An 18,442-nucleotide genomic window follows, 5' to 3' on the forward strand; every position below is an offset into this window, starting at 1 on the left:
CAACTGCAAAACTTTATTACACATTCACTAAGTTGAATTTGTGAGAATTTTTTTCCCCTTTCCAAATTCACACATTTAAATATGTGAATGCAATTTATTTACATGCACACAAAAGGTAAGTATGGAATTATTGGTCAATATTGTTTGACTCTGTAAAATACAGGTTACATTATCTTGTCCCTTTATACAATGTGAACTCTTCATAATGCTGCGCTTGCTTCTTTACACAAATCCACAACAATTTCTATTATATTCGGTATAAACCCACAGCTGTGCATCTACTATACAACTGGAGTGTAAGAGCAGCTGGATGCTGTTATGTAAATAACTTAGATTACACTTGGTTCCCCGACATCCCTTTTATATCTTCATTTCTTCATTTCTTACCAGTAGCACTGAGCCAGTTAGTGGTGCAAGTGAAACCTGGCAGCTTCTGCTTCAGGAGAACCTGAACATTTGACTTTGGTTTCGATGGCTCTCAGTCTGCGGCTGCTGAGCTGCTTCATTTAGCATCAAGTGGCAAAGCAAAACTTTGAGTTTCCAGCGTGGAGTTGTAATATAATATTGTCACCATCCGCTTTAACCAGAAAAACACCAAGTCAAAACACTGAGGCCGTTTCCCTCTGTCAGACAGTGAAGATGGATAATATATCGGATTTGGTGCCGGAAATATAAGATTTTCAGCCAATGTAAATTTAATCTGAAACGCTGTTTATGGCTGAAATACGTCCGTCTCACTGCCTGACTTGTTTCCTCAGGATCTCCACACTCATACTAGACTCACTGGTTTGAAACTAAGCTTTGGGTTCCTGTAGCTCATCTGGCTTGTTATGCTGCTGACTGGGTGTGATTGTGTCTTCACTTGCTCGCCTGTTGTTCCTAAATGTAGAGTGAGCTGTGTTTATGTCGTGTTTATTTGAGCTTGCAGTTGACAAATCATAGATGTTAGAAAGAAGGGAAAAGAGATGCAAGGAGTGCAGGTGAGATAAAGACACTTAAGAGTCTTAGAAGTCTAGATATTGAGGTTTTTTTATCAAAAGTCAAAAATGCAGTGTTCATTCTCGACCTTAGAAACTTTAGTTTGTGATTTAAAGTTTGAATGTTTTATGTGCATTGTTTAAAGATATTATACTATAGTATAGTACATTATAGTATAGTATATCATATTATAGTCTAGTATAGTATAGTACAGTGAAATGTGGATGTGGTTTCGTCTGGTTTTTCTGTGTTGTGTGAGGTGTTGTTGTTGCAGCTCTCGGCCACTGGAGGGCAGCAGCACTAAGCACCTCAATGCAGATGGCAGCCTTCACCTCTGTCTTCATCAACACTGCAATTAAATAGTTTGGACATGAAGTCGCTCAATTGACATCTTAGAGCAAAAGTTGCACCTTTTATCATACGTCTCCGCTCAGTCTTTCCCTCGACTCTGAGGAAAAAAGATTTGACTTCACTCTGAACAACAAGAGCTTAAAGCCTTAACAACAACAGAAGGAAGGAATCCCAACACAGACGGTCTGATGTCTGGTTGAAATTCAGAATCGATAGCGTCACGCTTTTGTGGAATACAAATTCGATGCGTTAATAGAAGATGCGTGTGTTTGACCAAACGGCCCCTGAGAAGAGATACCACAGCGCGGCTCCCACAAAGTCTGCCGAGCCTCCGAGGCCCTGGGAAGGCCGGCAGCCAGGTTCACTGAGAGGTCTGAGTGGAAAGTCTGCGCGTACACAGACACCAGCGAGATGTACTGTATTCATGTCACTTTCACCGACCCTGGACGTGTGTTTCTCCAACACCTCTGAGAACACTTGGCCATGAACGGCATCCACCGCTGTCTGTTTCATGTCCGGACGTCGCGGGCTGTATTCGTGCCTATTGGAGAGCAGCATAAAACAGAGCTGCATTAGAGCCAGGCCCGCGGGGTAGTAAATAACAGATGATGTTCACTCTGGCCAGGTCTACATACCACTACTGTAAACAGTTTCTCTCTGAGTTATAGCTGTTTACTAAAAGCCCTTGCCTTTGCTATTCATATAGTATATGGCAGGATGTTAGTCAAGTATACTACGGAGAAGAGTGATGGTGTTGGGTTCTAAAGCACGAGAGCGATGACTGCCTCTTTCTTCTTTAACTGTTGTCCAATTTGAATTGTCTTGGATAAGAGGTTTATCCATCATCCGGCTTTTGCATAATGTACGTTTTGGGACTTAATGCTCTGTGGCTTAGGGGGTAAAGCGGCTCATCCACTAACCAGAGGGTCTGTTATTCAATCCTTGTCTCCCCTATTCCGCATGCCGAAGTATCCTTGGTCAATATGAGCCCAATTTGCCCCTGACGGCTGTGCTGGCAGTGTATGATTGATATGTGATAGACAAAGTGCTGCACGTAGATGTATCTGTGTGTGAATGGATGAATGGCACAAAACTGTACTGTGAAGCACTTTGAGAGGTCATCAAGACTAGAAAAGCTCCATATAGATACAGACCATTTACCATCTCATGGGCAGGATTGACTCCAGAGTCCATAATAAAGATTGTAGCTGCAAAATGGAAATGGTCAGTCTTCAATCCGAGTCAAATGCCAGAGCGAACAGGAGATAGGTGTATGAAGTGTGAATTTCTTTTTTTCATGAGAAATAATAACAGCCTCAAAGCCAGGGAATCAGACTTAAACTTTATTAACCAAACTGAACATAATTAATACATTCAAAAACAACTTTAAGAATGATTTTTCAACATAGTATAGAAGTCCCATGTCCAGGTATTCAAAGGTACTGAGCTGATTCTCTTGTCCAAAGTGCACAATGCCCACAACCACTCACTTTCTGCTTGGGTTTTGTTTAGATTGTAAATAACTGGTCACATTTGAAACAAGAATTACGACCATAGGGTAACGAGTCACGCTTCTTTACCACAACACAGAGTCAAGATAGAAAGTTAATATGCTCAAGATGGACGAACTGATAGAAATGTCAATTTAAAACACTTTATTCCTTCCTAATATTCCATATTTCAGTGAATTATAATCATTCAAATGTGTCACACTTTGGGAAATGAACTCTCTCTCTGGCAGAGTTAGATTAGAGGATTAATACCACTCTTGTGTTCTATCTGCTAAGTGGCTTTAACTAGCGGGTGGTTAGCTCAGCGTAGCATTCACACAGGAAACACATTGCAGTAGCTCATTCGTTTTAAACCTTCACTGTAGTTCACTTCAGTAAAAGTTGGAGGTTCTTGTAGGTGGGTTGTGTTATGTTGGACAGTCATGCTGGTTGTTAACTCCTCAGTGTTGCCAGATGTATGATAATAATCTTACTTAAACCATAATTTTGCCCTCTGTGCGATCAATAATACACGATGTACGATAATTTGATCATTCTGTGACACTTAGTATTATCAGTTGTAATCTGGATGGTAAAATATGGATCACGTCTGTGTTTGTGCATCTTTTCACATATGACGTCTTCTCAGCCAATCATGCTTGTGATGACGAACCCAAATAGATCAGAACCTTCATTATCGTGTTCATCTACTATCTCAGGTCAAAATGGCTGCTATGAAAAAGGGTTTGAGGTTTGGGCCAAAGCTTGTGAGCACAACACTGACAATTCATCACCTTTAACTTGATTAGTTAAAGGAGCAACATTATCATTGATTTGGAGTTTCGTCATCACCTTTCCAGTCTAAATATAACCTTGCTTTAAGGTTTCTTTGGTCTCCACTTACCCCAGAGGGAAATACCTGGTTTATACAATACTGTTTAGCTGCTGAAGGCTCCACTGTACCAGCCTGTCATGTCTGTCTTCCGTTTGATGCTGGAGGAATATATTTAGGGATTTTCAGGGATATTTTCCAGAAAACGACACCAGAGCGGTGAGAGGAAACAAAACAATAACACAGAGGGCTAGAAAATGTATTTTGAGGTTGTACTATAACCTTTCATATGTCAAATTTTCATTTGATATAATGCTATTGATACAACTAGGCTATAACAGCTTCTTTAAGGAAAAGCTTACACACAATGTCCAAATACCCAATTACAAGGAAAAGTTCTACACCAACCAATTTACCTAGTAAGGTAAAAAGTATTATCAATAAAATGACTTTACTTGAAGTATCATAACTGGAAGTACACTGATAACTACTGCATTCATGTGTCAGCAGCATTTCAGTGCTGTAACACAGATTAACACATTTCTAATGGAAACATTATTATTATTTTATCAATTAAATGAATTATATAATCATTTGCTGTATTTTGTGTGTAAAGTCTAACTTAAAGTAACTCCGATAACTATAATGGAGAAAAAATGAATGTTTTCTTCTGAAATGTAGTGAAGTATATGTGTTCCAGTAAGTATAAGTATAAAGTAAAGTACTCAAGTATGTATCTGGTATTAATCTTCTCGTTTAACCCTCTCGCCACAAAGTAAATGAGCAAATTTCCCAAATTATTCTCAAAACGGTTCCTTCAAGTGAAAATCAGCCGACACAAGCACAGAGTCTTTTAGGAGAATAAAGTTTTTCTATAATCTTTGACTATGCAAACAATGTAATATTCATACATTTCCGGACACTATAGCCATACATATAAAACAAAACAGTGACAGTTCTTTATAGTAGCATGGACAAAATAAATAAACCTCATAATGTACAGCTATAATATTACACTCATCAATAGCATTTGTCTATCAAAAGTCTTTCACAACATTGTATTTCTGGTAGGTCATATTTGGTCAGAAAGAAACAAACAAAAACAGGTGCAAATGTAAAAGCTGGTGGAAGGGGGGGGGGTCTCAAGCACAACAAAATTCCAGTATTATGCAACGCGGTGACATCAGGGACGAGGCGGTAATTAAGCGTTTCATCTTGAGCGGCGGATAAATTCACACGCTGATATTACGCACTCTGAAATGTTTTCCTAAATGTCAAAACACGACAGCTTTGTATCGATTAGTTCTGTGGTTCCGCGTCAGCGACATCACGACCACGTCAGAGCGGCCGTGAGACGAACGACGACGAGGAACCTCCTGACCAACGTCTTTCTCAAGGCACAACGAGAAAGCGTCACGTGACACGAATGCGAGCACAACACCACTAAAGAGGCGAGTTTGACAAAGCTTAAACCCCTTGAAGTCATTAAAAAACGAGAACAATTAGCACTCACTACTTAACAGAGTTACGGTTCAGCGAGGCCGGGGCAACATCTGGAGACGGCTTGTATTTCTCGACAGTTTCAAGCAGGACGTAATGCACGAGATTAGTCGAGTGAAAATGTCCTTGGAGTTTTGTTTTCGTCGTCGGAGAGCAGCACTCAGGAACTGATATGCAAATTACATCCTCACAATAACAAGCTACATCCTCGTCGCCGCCGAGACACATCATCAGAAAGCAAATATTCACGCCGTAATGTACATAATGAAAGGGGAGAGTGTCGCCTGAAGACAGAAAAAGACATTCGGCAAACTGAGTGTATTTTTCTTTATCTCGTGATAATGAATGAATCTTTTGAATCCAGCCGGAGATGGTGGAAGTCCCACGTTTTACAGGCCGTCATTCAAAACCTGGGATGCGTCTGGTTTGCCTGAGAGCAGCTTTCTTCGCACCGAGACGATACGCAGACGAAGCTGAAGGTGCCTCTTCCTCCACCGTCCACATCCCAAACTTACAACCTCCTCTCTCCCACCTCGCTCCCCCGCTGATTTACGTCCTCATCTCACCGCAAGTGTGACCTTCTATGGTGACAACGTTCACACTTTTCTTTTTTTTTTACCCTTCGCACAATGGCCCCCTTCCTCAAGTCCACAGAAGCAAGGGCGGTTGTAAAAAGAACACTTATTACCGAACAGAGTTAAGGACTTCTGAACCCGTTAGGTTGAGCCACTCTATCGTGTTTTATTGCAGACGGGAGAGCGTTTTCTACTCATTCAAAAATTGCCACCGACAAAATCTCTCTGTTTCTTTCCGCCCCTTCGTCACTGGTAACTGGAATCACTCTGGAAATCAGATAAAACAACCTTGTCTTGATTTCCTCTCACATTTAGAATTGATTCTCACTGTAAAACAACACTTTTCGACCCGATGCTTTCTGACAAGCAGAGCAGGAGCAGCTGGAGGAGCCACAGATTTACTCTCCTCGTTTTCTTCCGCAGCTCTGGACAATTTTATTTCTTCGAAAACTGGCCGGCAGTGAAGCCATGCCGTAGCCAAGAGAATGAAGGGTTATCGTGCCTGTAAGTAGGACAGATGCCTCTCCAGATTGCGCTTTCTCCCTCTACAGACGCACTAATCCCAGAGTCGCTGGACAATAGTGGGTCGTTGTCCGATCTGCTGAGTTTTTGGCGGTTTCGGGGGGAATCTCGTGAGCGTGTCTTCACAGGAAGCCGCCGCTCTGAGCTTCCTGATGATGTGCGTTAAACAAAACATACACACAAAGTCCAAATGATGGAGTTTAAAGTCCTGCTGTAAAGTACCTGAGCCAGATTGCACATACAAATAACCGTGGTTTTCACTTGTGCTGTGTCCGTCTTTACAAAGTCTTACATGGCTTTGACAATCTCTGTGAGCTGGACCTGGAGACGCCACACGCGCCTACGTGCTCCTGTAGGTCTTGATGATGTCTTTGATCGTCCTCCTACAGATGGGGCAGCACGCGTTGGCCATCTTCTTGAGTTTGAGGCCGCAGGCGTAGCAGAGACACATGTGTCCGCAGGCGTAGAGCACCGTGTCCACCACGTTCTCGTAGCAGATGGTGCACTCGTCGCTCCACGAGCCCGGGCACGGTGGGAAGGTCGGGGACTCGGGGTGGCTGGAGAACGGAGAGCTCGGGCTTGTACCTGAGGTGACGGGAGAGAGAAAGTCATCAGGGAGGTGTGAATGAGTGTGAGGGAGAAAAACAAAATAAAAAAACTGCCAAAACAGAAATGGGAGGAAAGCTTCCAGGGAGTTCAGGCGGACAACACACTCTGACACCTTCTGATCGCTGCAACACGTCAACGCACCTTTTATTTAGGCTGTCAATTCGCTGCCAACTGTTATTCTCTGCTAATCAAGTGTCAGGAAAACTTTACGGAGGAATAATTGAGTCTCCGCTGTGATCCTCGCTCACTCTGCCGCCATTATCTTCCAGGAGTTTTTCCTGTCATACTGTCTGCGGCGATGTCGGGGATCACTGCTTCATATCACCAAGGTAAATATTTGCTCCGTGTGCTGACTTGCATATTGACAGTCGATGTCTCTGTGCTGTTTAGCCAGTGTTTGTGTGCTGCTGGCTGTTTTATTGCTCTGCTGCATGTCTGCATTTCCATCAATTTCATAAACAAAAAAATTGGCAAACAGAAGAAAAAAAATCAAAACAAATCCTGACGGGGACAGAGCATTTGTAAATACTTGAATTCACAGAGCGTGACATGGATTTTATAGATCCAGATCCTTTCCAAATTAATATTTGGTGAATCTCCCACCACTGTGGTGTAGATATCCTCCTGCGGGTAAAGGCTGAAAAGAGGAAGGAACAAATTCAACCACATAAACAAACCTGTGGACGAAGAGAAGAGTGCGTGGTAGTTGGAGTTGAGGCTTGCGTTGAGGTTGTTGTTGAAGGGCGTGTCGAGGTTGGGCTCCGAGTTGCCGCTGCAAAGCATTGTGGGGGTGTTGGGTGTACAGGAGGGGGAGCTGGGAACGGACATGCCTCGGAGGTCTGGGTGCAGAGACGAGCCTGAAGGTGCAGAAAGAGACGTTGTGGTTCAAACCAAAGTTTCATCAACATACCGAAAAAGCATTTCCATTATTCAGCGAGGTTGGTCAGAGCGAGAAATGAAAATATGGAAGAGAGTGGATGTTCTTGCATATTTTTCTCTCTATCACACAGACATAAACATCTGTTCTAATAACAAACAAATGCTGTGAGGCCTCTGTGTATGTGTGGGTGTTTGGCTAGGGCGGCCAAGACGTCTCCCACAAGCGCATTAACAGAACACATGAACGCAAAAACACGAATGTTAAGGCCACAAAACGGAAACACAATCGCAAGTGAAGTGAGGGACAGCGGATGTTGACGATCAAACGAAAGGTTTTTGCATTTGTGTTGTGGCTTTTGACGTTGTGTTGACGTTTTTGCAGTTGTGTTGTCGCTGTAGCATTTGTGTTGTTGATATTGCAGTTGTGTTATGGCTTTTGCGCGTATGTTGTTGATTTTGCAGTTGTGTTGTTGATTTTACAGTTGTGTTGTGGCTTTTGCGCTTATGTTGTTGATTTTACAGTTGTGTTGTTGCTTTTGCAGTTGTGTTGTTGATTTTGCAGTTGTGTTGTGGCTCTTGCAGTTATGTTATTGATTTTGCAGTTGTGTGGATTTTACAGTTGTGTTGTTGCTTTTGCAGTTATGTTGATTTTGCGGTTATGTTGTTGATTTTACAGTTATGTTGTTGATTTCCCTGTTGTATTGTGGCTTATGCATTGGAGCCTATGAGTTGGCGTAGGGACACCAAACAGCCTCCTTCCTCCTTCATGAGCCCACGATCCCTGTGGGTAGGGTACGACACGCTTCTATGGATGAATCTGTCGTCTGTCCCATTTGATCCGTCCCGAGCCGCACCCCGTAACCACCGGGCTCTGGCATCAGTTCTAATATTGGCAGCTCGTCTCTCCTCACAGACGAGAATACTGACCCTGATTCCACAAACAAATTCTGATCTAGCCCGGCCTGGCAGGCACACCACCGCATTGTTGTTTACACATTGTCCTTCAGCTGACCATGACAGAAATACTTCCACACTGTCAGGCTGGTCCGTTTACTTGGCAGCAACATCCTACCATGTGTTAAACTATCTTATATTGGTAGGTTACGTCCTACCCCGCAATTGACTTATCCAAACCGTCTGTTGACCACAGATGGTGAGAAAATGAAATACTGACATGGACATTCGTGTGATCTGTTGTTGGAACAAAGATGTCTACAGTTAAGTTGCATAACTCCTCTGATCCACTGCACTAAAGTCTGATGGCTTCTCTCTGGACCACCTCAACCACTGCAGTCTCACTTTCAGCGAACATAAACAAACTATAGAAGCGTTTTATCCGCGCAGTCAGTTTGACGAATCAACAGATGTAGTCAACAGACGTCTGCATGCTCGCAGGACGTCTGGTCATCCATATCAAATTCTTTCCATTATTTGTTCCCATGTAAGTTTAGTACTGGGATTAATTATTGTTCCACTTTGCTGAGCCAGAGGCATCTATTAATTTATTCCTATTTTACCTACTTAACGTGACCTATGTGGCAGCCCGGCTGTTAGCAAATGTCTCGGTCACCTCTAATAAGGCACAATGGATAACCTTCATGTCTATTCATGTTTCCCTTTCATTAAGCGTACCTCTCATCTTCCCATGTATTATGAATTTGCCGCTGCCTGTGCCACCAGGAGTGAGCATGTGAACGTCTTCAGCTATGCAGGCCGCACAGGAGACTTATTTGTGGTAGAGTGGGAGCTTTCAACACTTGCTTATCAAAGAGAATCTAGAGAATTCGGCTCAACCGCCCATCAGGCGAATTTATTTTCTGTTTGTGTCACTTAAAACCTTCATCAGCTGATCCACGTCTGGACAATGACATCAACCTTCTATGTTGATACGGCAGACTTATTAACTGCTTATTTGCACATGTTACTGATCTACATTAGCAGTTATTTGAAACCATGTTTGTATCCTCTTAGTGAAGAGGAGGCTGATATCAACTCTCCATTAGATTTGTTTTTTGTCTCCATCATAGAAGATGGACGACACGAGTGCTGTTCTCAAGTGAAGCCACAGGGTCTTGATTGCCCCCTGGTGGTTTGCTGCTGTAAAGGTCATAACCCCTACCTCCTCCTTGTTGGTGGATGAGCCATGTGTAAAACTAAAAAGTCACAGTACATCAAAAAAGGTTTTCTCAAAGCTGATTTCTGGCATTTTGGGTTTGAATTAGTTATTTTATGCTATAAAAAAATGGTTTTGATTGACAGCTGAGACTGACTCGTTATTGGTGGGGTTGGCAATTTTATTTCTGGATGGTGAGAAGAAGTGGAGACGTGTCGTCCATCTTTATCTACAGTCTGGTTTACACATGGCTGCTGCCTTCGCTGTTGCTTTAAAATGTGAGCGATGCAACAAAACCACAATCCAGTTCTGCCACACATGACACCACTCCATTAAAAGTGAACGAGCAGCGTTTCTGTTAAACCCTCCAACCTCCATGCGAGTCCTGCTTAAGTCTCTGCTCTTTAGCAATCAGCAATCACTCTATCCACTTGGTTAGATAATCCAAAACTTTGTCAGACTGATTGGTGCAGGGTTCAAGGGTATGATTTAATTAATCCTATTGTAGTCCCTTTCACTTTTGTTGGTTCAGGATGATTTAACCATAAGATTCAGACCATAAAACAAGAGCTGAAAGATGCTTTAATGCTCCATAGAGCTGTGGAGCTGCAGATTTGGGGGATAATTCTCTGAGGGTTTATCACTAAAATCGATCCCTGTCACATATTCATACAATGAATCGTTACTATAAAGAAATTGTAAACCCAGATGAAATGTGGACATACATGACTACTGTCTGCCAGTATTGATTCTCAGTCTCTTATAGATGTAATTATAAAACCAGTGCTTCTAAGATCACACAGACAGAATGACCATGTGAGAGTAGCAGACTCCCATCTGCTCCACTTCACAGGCTCGACAGCACCCAGCCATGACAAACTGTCACTTGCCTCAGTGGCTAAATGTTTCCATGGCAACTCATGGTGTACAGGCTGCAGCGAGTGGGTGAGCAGAGACGTCACAAATGCATTCCCCACAGCTGGAGAGGGTAATGACTCAAAGAACGGCCGTACCCCAAAGAATCAAGTGTGGGTGGGGGGGGTGGGGGGGTGCATGTGCGAAAGAGAGGGACCACGGGTAAAAGGGAACAGACTGTGGGTGGAAAAAAAAACGGGGCATCTCAAACCTCCATGCAATTACATTTTAATAATGCATATGGAGGGCATCATGAGGAGCAATCACGGGCCCCCTCCTGATACATAATGCTGGCTGCTGGGAGCCCACGCAAGACAGAAATAACCTCCTCAGCCCTGACTGACTACATGAAAGAGAGGAGAGGAGGAACCGCAATCAAGAAATGAATTGGAGGACAGCACTGCAAGGAAAAAAAATAAAATACAAACAAACAAATTTTTTATCATCTGTGGAGCCTTTTTAGAAAATGTCATCTGACATTATGAATTTTATAAGAGAAATAACCACAACCTGCTCTGACAGGATCATTATCGTATTAACCAGAGTCGGAAAAATATCTCATCATTTGGATGAACTGTGTCTGTTAAACAAATCAAAAGCACTCGCGTTTGCTTGCTCACAGTCAAGTGACGCTTCAGCTCTGTCTTCTGAAAAATAGAGAATTAAAAAAAAAACTTCAATTGCAGGACTCTTAAGACCCATCGAGTTACGCTAAATATTTTAAACCTCCAAATGCGGTGATGTGGTGAGCTTATTCACCTCTTCACTGAAGATGTCTGCATGTACCTCGAATGTTTAAAGACTCTGAGGGATATCAGAGACTCGAGAGTGTTTATAACACGTCCGCAACAGTTAAACAATCAAATTATCTGAGGATCTTTGCTGCAGGACAAACCAGAGAACCAATGTTTTCTCTACACATCGCAAAAAGGCATATTTTCAGCATGTTTGTATTTCAGCCTGTGATCATCACCGCAGCACTTGCATAGTACGCAACATGCTTTGATTTTCACCTTCTAAATAAACAGCCTACAACCACTGCTCGTCATTAAACCTTCATTTCCAGCAGCTCCAGAACCTGTTCGCCATCTCATCCTCTTCTTCTGCTAAATTTTGAGACATAGACTGTGCGTGCAGGAGCAAGAACCCTCACCGCCGCACGTGATCAACATCAGGGTGCCTTCAGTTAATGTTGCAGGGTTGGAAATCCGCCGGGATCGAAAACCGCGCGGACAGAAACTCTGTTCAACCGGAGGCACAAAGTTAACATTCATTTGCAAACTGTGGGGGAAGAATGAGATATATGAGTTGATAAAAAGTCAGAGAGCGGCGCAGGCAGCCAATGCTGAGTGGGAATTAATCCTCCAAAGGTCGTTCAAGGATAAGGGACTGCATTACCCTCTGGAAGGAAAGTTACCAAAGACATCCTGTAGAGATCCGTGCAACATGTTTCACTTACTATTAAAAGTGTCGCTGAATACTGATGCCTATGCAAAGCTAAAGGTTTGTGTTGGTACATTTTATTAACAACCTAATTAAATCTAAAATATAATAAAACAACTTTAATTTCTAATTTGTATTGAGTGTATTGAGTATTTCAAAAAAGGATTGCAACTCAGTGTCACCTGACTACAAGGACATCTCAGATTAAAGACTTATTTTTCTCGGGCTTGGTTGTGGGTTTCCTTCAACTCTGTGTCCCTGTTTCCAAGAACAAGGGGAGGATCACATATTGATCTGAAGATGAATGAAAAGGTGCCGGACATGAATGAAAGTTAGCACTCATTTGTGAGGATAATGTTTGGCCTGAGGGGATAACAGGAAAAGGATCACAGCCCCTTATTTCTGAATTCGGACTTTTAAGAACTTTGTACTTTTGTACTTTGTTTTGCATTCCAAATTTTATTGGAGATTATAAAACTGGTTTTAGTTTGACACACAACATCGTAAAATCTGTTTTTAAAAAAGAACGTACCTAAAATCCTGAGTTGTGTGACGGTGCCGTGCAGGCCGTAAAACATCCAGAGGGGCCTGGAGTTATCTACACACAACTGCATCCCGGCGCTGATGCCGTTGTGGCTCATCACGACCTCCCCGTCTGAGTTCACCACAAAGCCCAGGATATCTCCACTGTGGAGGGGCACCACCACCCGGCACATGGCCCAGAATTCCTTGCGGTCCACCAGGGATTCTGGGTTTGATGGGAGGTCGCTGGGCCTCAGGATGGCCGGGTCGCAGGACGTCACACCATAAGACAGAGAAGCAGACCGCGTGACGCCCGCCTTCACCTTCACGAACACAGTCTCTGAGCAGCGCATCGGCCGGCTGGTGAACACCAGGGTCCTCTCATCGCCACGGTGATCCAGCCGCCCGACAGTGTGCTTATCCAGCATGGTAGCATGGATGCCGTGCACCGAGTGGAAGTGCAGATCAGTGTCCAAATGGCTGGGCAGCAGCGAGCACTGCTGTGAGTTTTGAGAGTTCTGGGGCACGTGGCACGAGGCTGAGCTCAAGGGCTGCAGCCGGTCGTCTTCCTCATCGTCTTCCTCCAGATGCATCTCCTGGTGCTGCAGGCTCAGGTCGCACAGGCTGATGGAGAGGTGAGGGTCGTCGCCGCTTCGCTGAATAGAGGCCTGGTGGGTGGCTGCAAAAGAGCGAGGACGCAGGCAGTCCACAGGGACCATCTCACTGTCTGCGGGAAAAAATAAACACAGGAACGTTATGTAACCGCCTGTTTGTTGTCCTCTTAAATAAATATCTCACTCTGACTGAGCAAACAAGGTCTTTTTTTCTTGTCCCCTTATGATTATTATTTGAATAAAATATCTTTAGATGGAAGATGGCCAATGCAGTATACCTCTTGAAAGTCCAGAGAACCCAATTTAAACCATGTACTCAGTTATCATTCCGTGTATTCCCATGTACAACACTGGTTTGTTTTATATTCCCTGCCTGTACGCTGTTCATTCATCATACCTGTCACTGTAAACAAATGGAGGCCTCTGGCTCAGTTTTATAACATACTCATTCTCATGCTATTTCTATCTCTCTCTCTCTCTCTCTCTCTTCACTAAGGGCTGAAGTTGAACAATACGAAGAAATACGTCAGAGTTTATATGTTAAGAGACATACCACGACTTTAAGTGGGGGCTATAGTGTAGCTGCAGGCCAGAGGCTACGTCACGGGGAAAGGGACGTGACAGCTTTGTGTAATGCTGAGGAAGTAAGAGATGAGATGTGAGATGATAAAGCTCAGCTGTGTATTTTCTCTTTTCTCGTTATCATTTTCACTTTTAAAGTCAAGAACCTATAAGGTGTGGAAATTGAGGCATATCCAGGCTATTAAATTCGATAAAAAGGCTCTTTCATGAAGCCAGTCTCCAGTCACAGCGTGCAGTGTTTGTGCCGTGTAGAGCCGTAATGAGCCGCCACGAGTCGTAGGTGTTTACATAACAGTGTTTCAGCAGCAGTGACTTCATGTTGTGTATTCTACCTCCGTGCGCTGTCAACATTTTCGGTTACGTGTCTGGATGCTAAATGCAGCTTTTTTTCCGATCGTTGAAGAGGAAAGGCATTCTGAAAAAGTGGATCAAATGTCGGCTCATGCCGGATAGCGCCCCTCCTCAAAAATAGCTCTTCCTATAGGCTAATTCTGCCCACTGTAAAATAGAAAGCACATGGCTGAACATCATCGTGAAAAAAAAAAGGAAAACAGTAAGAGAGCGTGTGTCCATGCACCCAGTCGGTACAGATGGATCTGCATCGCGGCACGCTTAGGGACACGCGGCCAAATTTAACACAGCTCTCTAACGCGGGGCTAAAATTAGCCTAATTGGACATTTGAAGAGAGCGAGGAGAGACAGGCCGAGGGATGAGTGACACCATGGCTGAGCTGTGTGGCTCTCAGCCTCCGTGGGCTCTGGGCTTCCCCTATGGGAAGTGGCTGGAGAGTGTGACAGAGGAGGGAAGGATGAAAAATAGGGTGGTGTGGACACTTGAGGGAAAGGGCATACCTCACGAGCTCCTCTTTATCACACAAAGACAGCACATCTCCGGCCAGCCGCTGATAAACTGCTTGAACTTAATTACTTCCTCAGTCAAGAGTGTTCAGAACCAAGTATAGGGCTCTTATTATTAGCACCCTTATCATCTTCAAGGCAAAGTTAGCCGACTTTGGGATGCAGGAGATAATTTCTATCCTTGCTGCCATTACGGCTTCCTGCGGTTCACAGTTTCTGTTTTCTGAGCCGCGCGGCAGTCAAAACAAGCTGTGAGGAGAATTGCAACTTTACAAGTAAATTTCTATTTATTGTGAAGGGGGAAAAAATGAAATAAAAGAAGACAAAACCACGAAAGACAAAGAAGCGAGCCGAATAAATATGTATGACCTCTTCCTGGGTTTGGTCTCGCAGGAGTCTGGGGAAGAATTTCACACATAAAACATCTGACAAAAATGAAAAGCATCAAGTCACCGAGATAACACAGCTTGAAATACACAATTCACTACGTGTTTATGTGAGCACACCAACATTCACGACATGTCTGCAGCATTCATGGCATGGTTCCATGCACAAGGGTAAAGAACTGTTCACACAACAAACACACACACACGTAGCAGAGACATGTCCCATTCAATCTGTTTGTATATCATTGAAAACAGGGGGCTGGTGCACCAACAGGTGCGTCTGTATTTCTGTATTAGTTCTGCTTATTAAAAAAAAGGAAATTACAGTTTGATTAAAAGATATAGTCTGCTATTACACAACACCACAGGTAACAATTAAGACTATATGAAAAACTATTTCAAGTTTAAACCAAAGATGGATGACAAGACAACGCTCTAAAAGTGAAGCCAAAGCATCTCAATCGCCCCCTGGTGGCTGGCTGCAGTATAGGTTGTAAACCCCGTCCCATCTATCTGAGTTTAATAAATGGGACATGAGCCAAATGAAATTGTCAAAGTACTCGTCATGTTTTTCTCATTTAAGAAGTCGCACTGATCAAATTGTTCATTTTCCTTTTAATTAGTTATTTGCTGGTATAGAAACAAGATGACATGTGATTGACAGCTGAGACTGACTCATGGTTGGTCTGTCAGTGGGACCTCGATATCTCGGCTCCATTGCCCAACTCCTACTGTGCAGACTCTGGCTCCGATTGTGCTTGTTCGTATCCAAGATATTTTGGCTTCATTTCTGGACGGTGGGCGGAAGTGGAGTTGCTGCGTCCATGTTTTTAAACAGTCTTTGGTTTGAACAGTATTTAAACTTCAAGGATCTGTGGTTGAAGTCGCTAAAAGTAGTTGATGGGTTAAATTCTGTTACTCTAAGTTGTACGAATACAAACCTAAACCAACAGTGACAGAATGCAGTAAGATGCACTTCAATATTGTAAATAATTTAATCATATCCACTTAACTAAGTCACTGTGCAGGTTTTAAGCCACTGACCTGACGTTACACGATCTTGCACATACCAGCAAATAATAATCAGCTTGTTCTCTTTTCGGAGCAGGGGTGTAAACACTCTTTGTTTAGAAGCTAAACCTTCCAACCTCTTCACTCATTAAAATGTCCCTCACACACACAGAGACAATGTCAATGTGCAGCTTTGTCTTTTGTCCCACATCATGTTAGAAAATTAAGTATAATACCCATTGAATTTTTTTAATAGTTTTAACATTTGGCGGCGCTCCAGTGGTTTTTCAATCACAAGCGCTGAACATAGCAGTGATTATGTTCTCTTTTCAAATGTCAAACTTCAAGTCCTTGAGGCTTTTAAATACCAAGGAAAGAGTCTGAATCCCTTTTCCCAGGCATGTAAACAATATAGATGTGATTAACTGCATGGCTGAGACTGCCCTAGTAAAATTAAGTGGTCTTTGAACAGTTCCAGCTATTCAATCTCGAGGGAAAAGCTCCATTTAAATAGAGGAACACATACCAGACTGACACTGTTTAGCGGGGTCAGTGGCTGACCTCCTATGGCTTCACGTTGGCTTGTTAGTGTTAGCACTGTAGCTGTGAGGATAAAAAAAAAAATCAGAAATCAAGCTGGCTGAACATTAGGGAGGAATTTCTTGGCTTCGTGGAAGTATGAACACACCCTTTCCAAAACATACACATCCATGTGGAGCTGTTAGAGGTTGACCTTCTCAAACAAGTTGCAACCGAGATAAGTTCTGCTCGTAAGCCTGAAAAACCAGTTCCAGATATGAGCAAACGAGGACGTACAGGATACAACTGAAAACTGGCATCCTGTTTCACTATGGACAGATGCCACAGTGACTAATGTTGACAACTGTTGTATTGTGGTTAAAAAGCCGTGTGAAAAAGAAGGAGCCGGGCTCCACCTCGTCTTCACTTGCATTTTTAGAGAGGACGGCATGTACTAAGATTTTGATCCAAGCCGTTCAATTTAATTCAGAGTTGTGACTCCAATACCTTTTTTAGTCTTGAACACCTCTCACTCAGACAATGGTACTGAATAGGCAGGGAGGGTTCAGTTTGTCCCTGGGCCTGGTGGAACAGGATTAGGAAGCTTTTGGGGGTTTACCGAGGCTACAACCTCTATACAAGGTCAGCTGCACCAATTGTGTCTGTGTGTGTATGTGTGTGTTTGGGGATTTTCCATAAATATGCATAGGAGGCCTATCCTGGGCTCTGTCGAGAATGAGTGAAGTCATCTGTCATGAGAAAGTAGGCTGTGTGTGTGCGTGTGCGTGTGCGTGTGCGTGTGTGTGTGTGTGTGTGTGTGTGTGTGTGTGTGTGTGTGTGTGTGTGTCCCAAAAAGGAGAAGGATAAGCCTTCACTTATCATAGGAAGAAAAAAGGCTCCAGGGGAAATCTGCATTGATGAGCTTTTAAGGAGTGGTATCCCGGTCAAGATAATGGCACCAGTATATGAGTGTGAAGCTGCCGGGGCCAAAAGGTGAGAGTGTGCTGTGATATCATTACACAGGAGAAGCTCAACAGTTTGAGTGTCTGAGATGGTATGTGCAACAGGAGACACATAGGTGGAGTATTTGAAAGATCAAGTTGAGTCTCTGGTTCGGTGCCGGATGTTTCTGAGTTTTGGACCGTGATCGTGGAAAGAAATAAAGTGGGACACGCTGAGGTGACAAATGGCTGCAGTGAAGATGACGCCAGGCACCAGGGATGCCGCAAGGGCACAGTGTGTCTACGACCGCAGTTAAAAAAAACCTCTGAGCCTCAAAGTTTTTCTATTAAAACAGCACACACGTTCACACACCCCCGCTCCGGAGAGAAACCCTAACCCTAAAACGATCACAGTGCAGTGGTGTGACTCTGTCTTCTAGGAATTCAGGTTATTTACAACTGCAATTATGTTCAATTAATTATTATTAACATATGACAAACAACAAAAAATTCACATGTGCGTATAAATCCTCTTCTATCGCCCCTCCCTCTTTCCTGTTCCTGTTCAGAGGTTAAAAAAAAGAGAAAAAAGAAAAACAACCACAACAGCAAAATAAAACAAAGCAAAAATAAAATAACTGGCACAAACAGGGATGTTTGTCACCTGTCACATAAAGTACTTTTGTTAAAAAGCTGGAATAATAAAAGAAAATGATGATCCTGCAGTCATGTGCTGGGTCCCAATGAAAGGCAAGTTCTTATGATATTACAATGAGCTATAACAGCATTGAATTAGGACAAT

At 43.2% G+C, this 18,442-nt stretch overlaps 1 protein-coding gene across 1 annotated transcript in view; it reads right to left on the minus strand.

Moving 5' to 3' along the window:
• Window positions 1-2,659: 2,659 nt before the first annotated feature.
• Window positions 2,660-18,442, minus strand: part of neurl1ab (neuralized E3 ubiquitin protein ligase 1Ab) — a 33,846-nt gene continuing 18,063 nt past the window's right edge. Inside the window, exons 4-6 of the mRNA XM_035172911.2 lie at window positions 12,740-13,456; window positions 7,535-7,714; window positions 2,660-6,833 (exon numbers count right to left, since the gene is read on the minus strand). Of these exons, the coding sequence (XP_035028802.1) occupies window positions 6,589-6,833; window positions 7,535-7,714; window positions 12,740-13,456 (1,142 nt within the window). The 3' untranslated portion in view covers window positions 2,660-6,588. The remainder of the gene's footprint in view (window positions 6,834-7,534; window positions 7,715-12,739; window positions 13,457-18,442) is intronic.

This window comes from Hippoglossus stenolepis, chromosome 12, assembly GCF_022539355.2.
Source record: "Hippoglossus stenolepis isolate QCI-W04-F060 chromosome 12, HSTE1.2, whole genome shotgun sequence".
In the NCBI taxonomy this organism is placed as follows: domain Eukaryota; kingdom Metazoa; phylum Chordata; class Actinopteri; order Pleuronectiformes; family Pleuronectidae; genus Hippoglossus; species Hippoglossus stenolepis.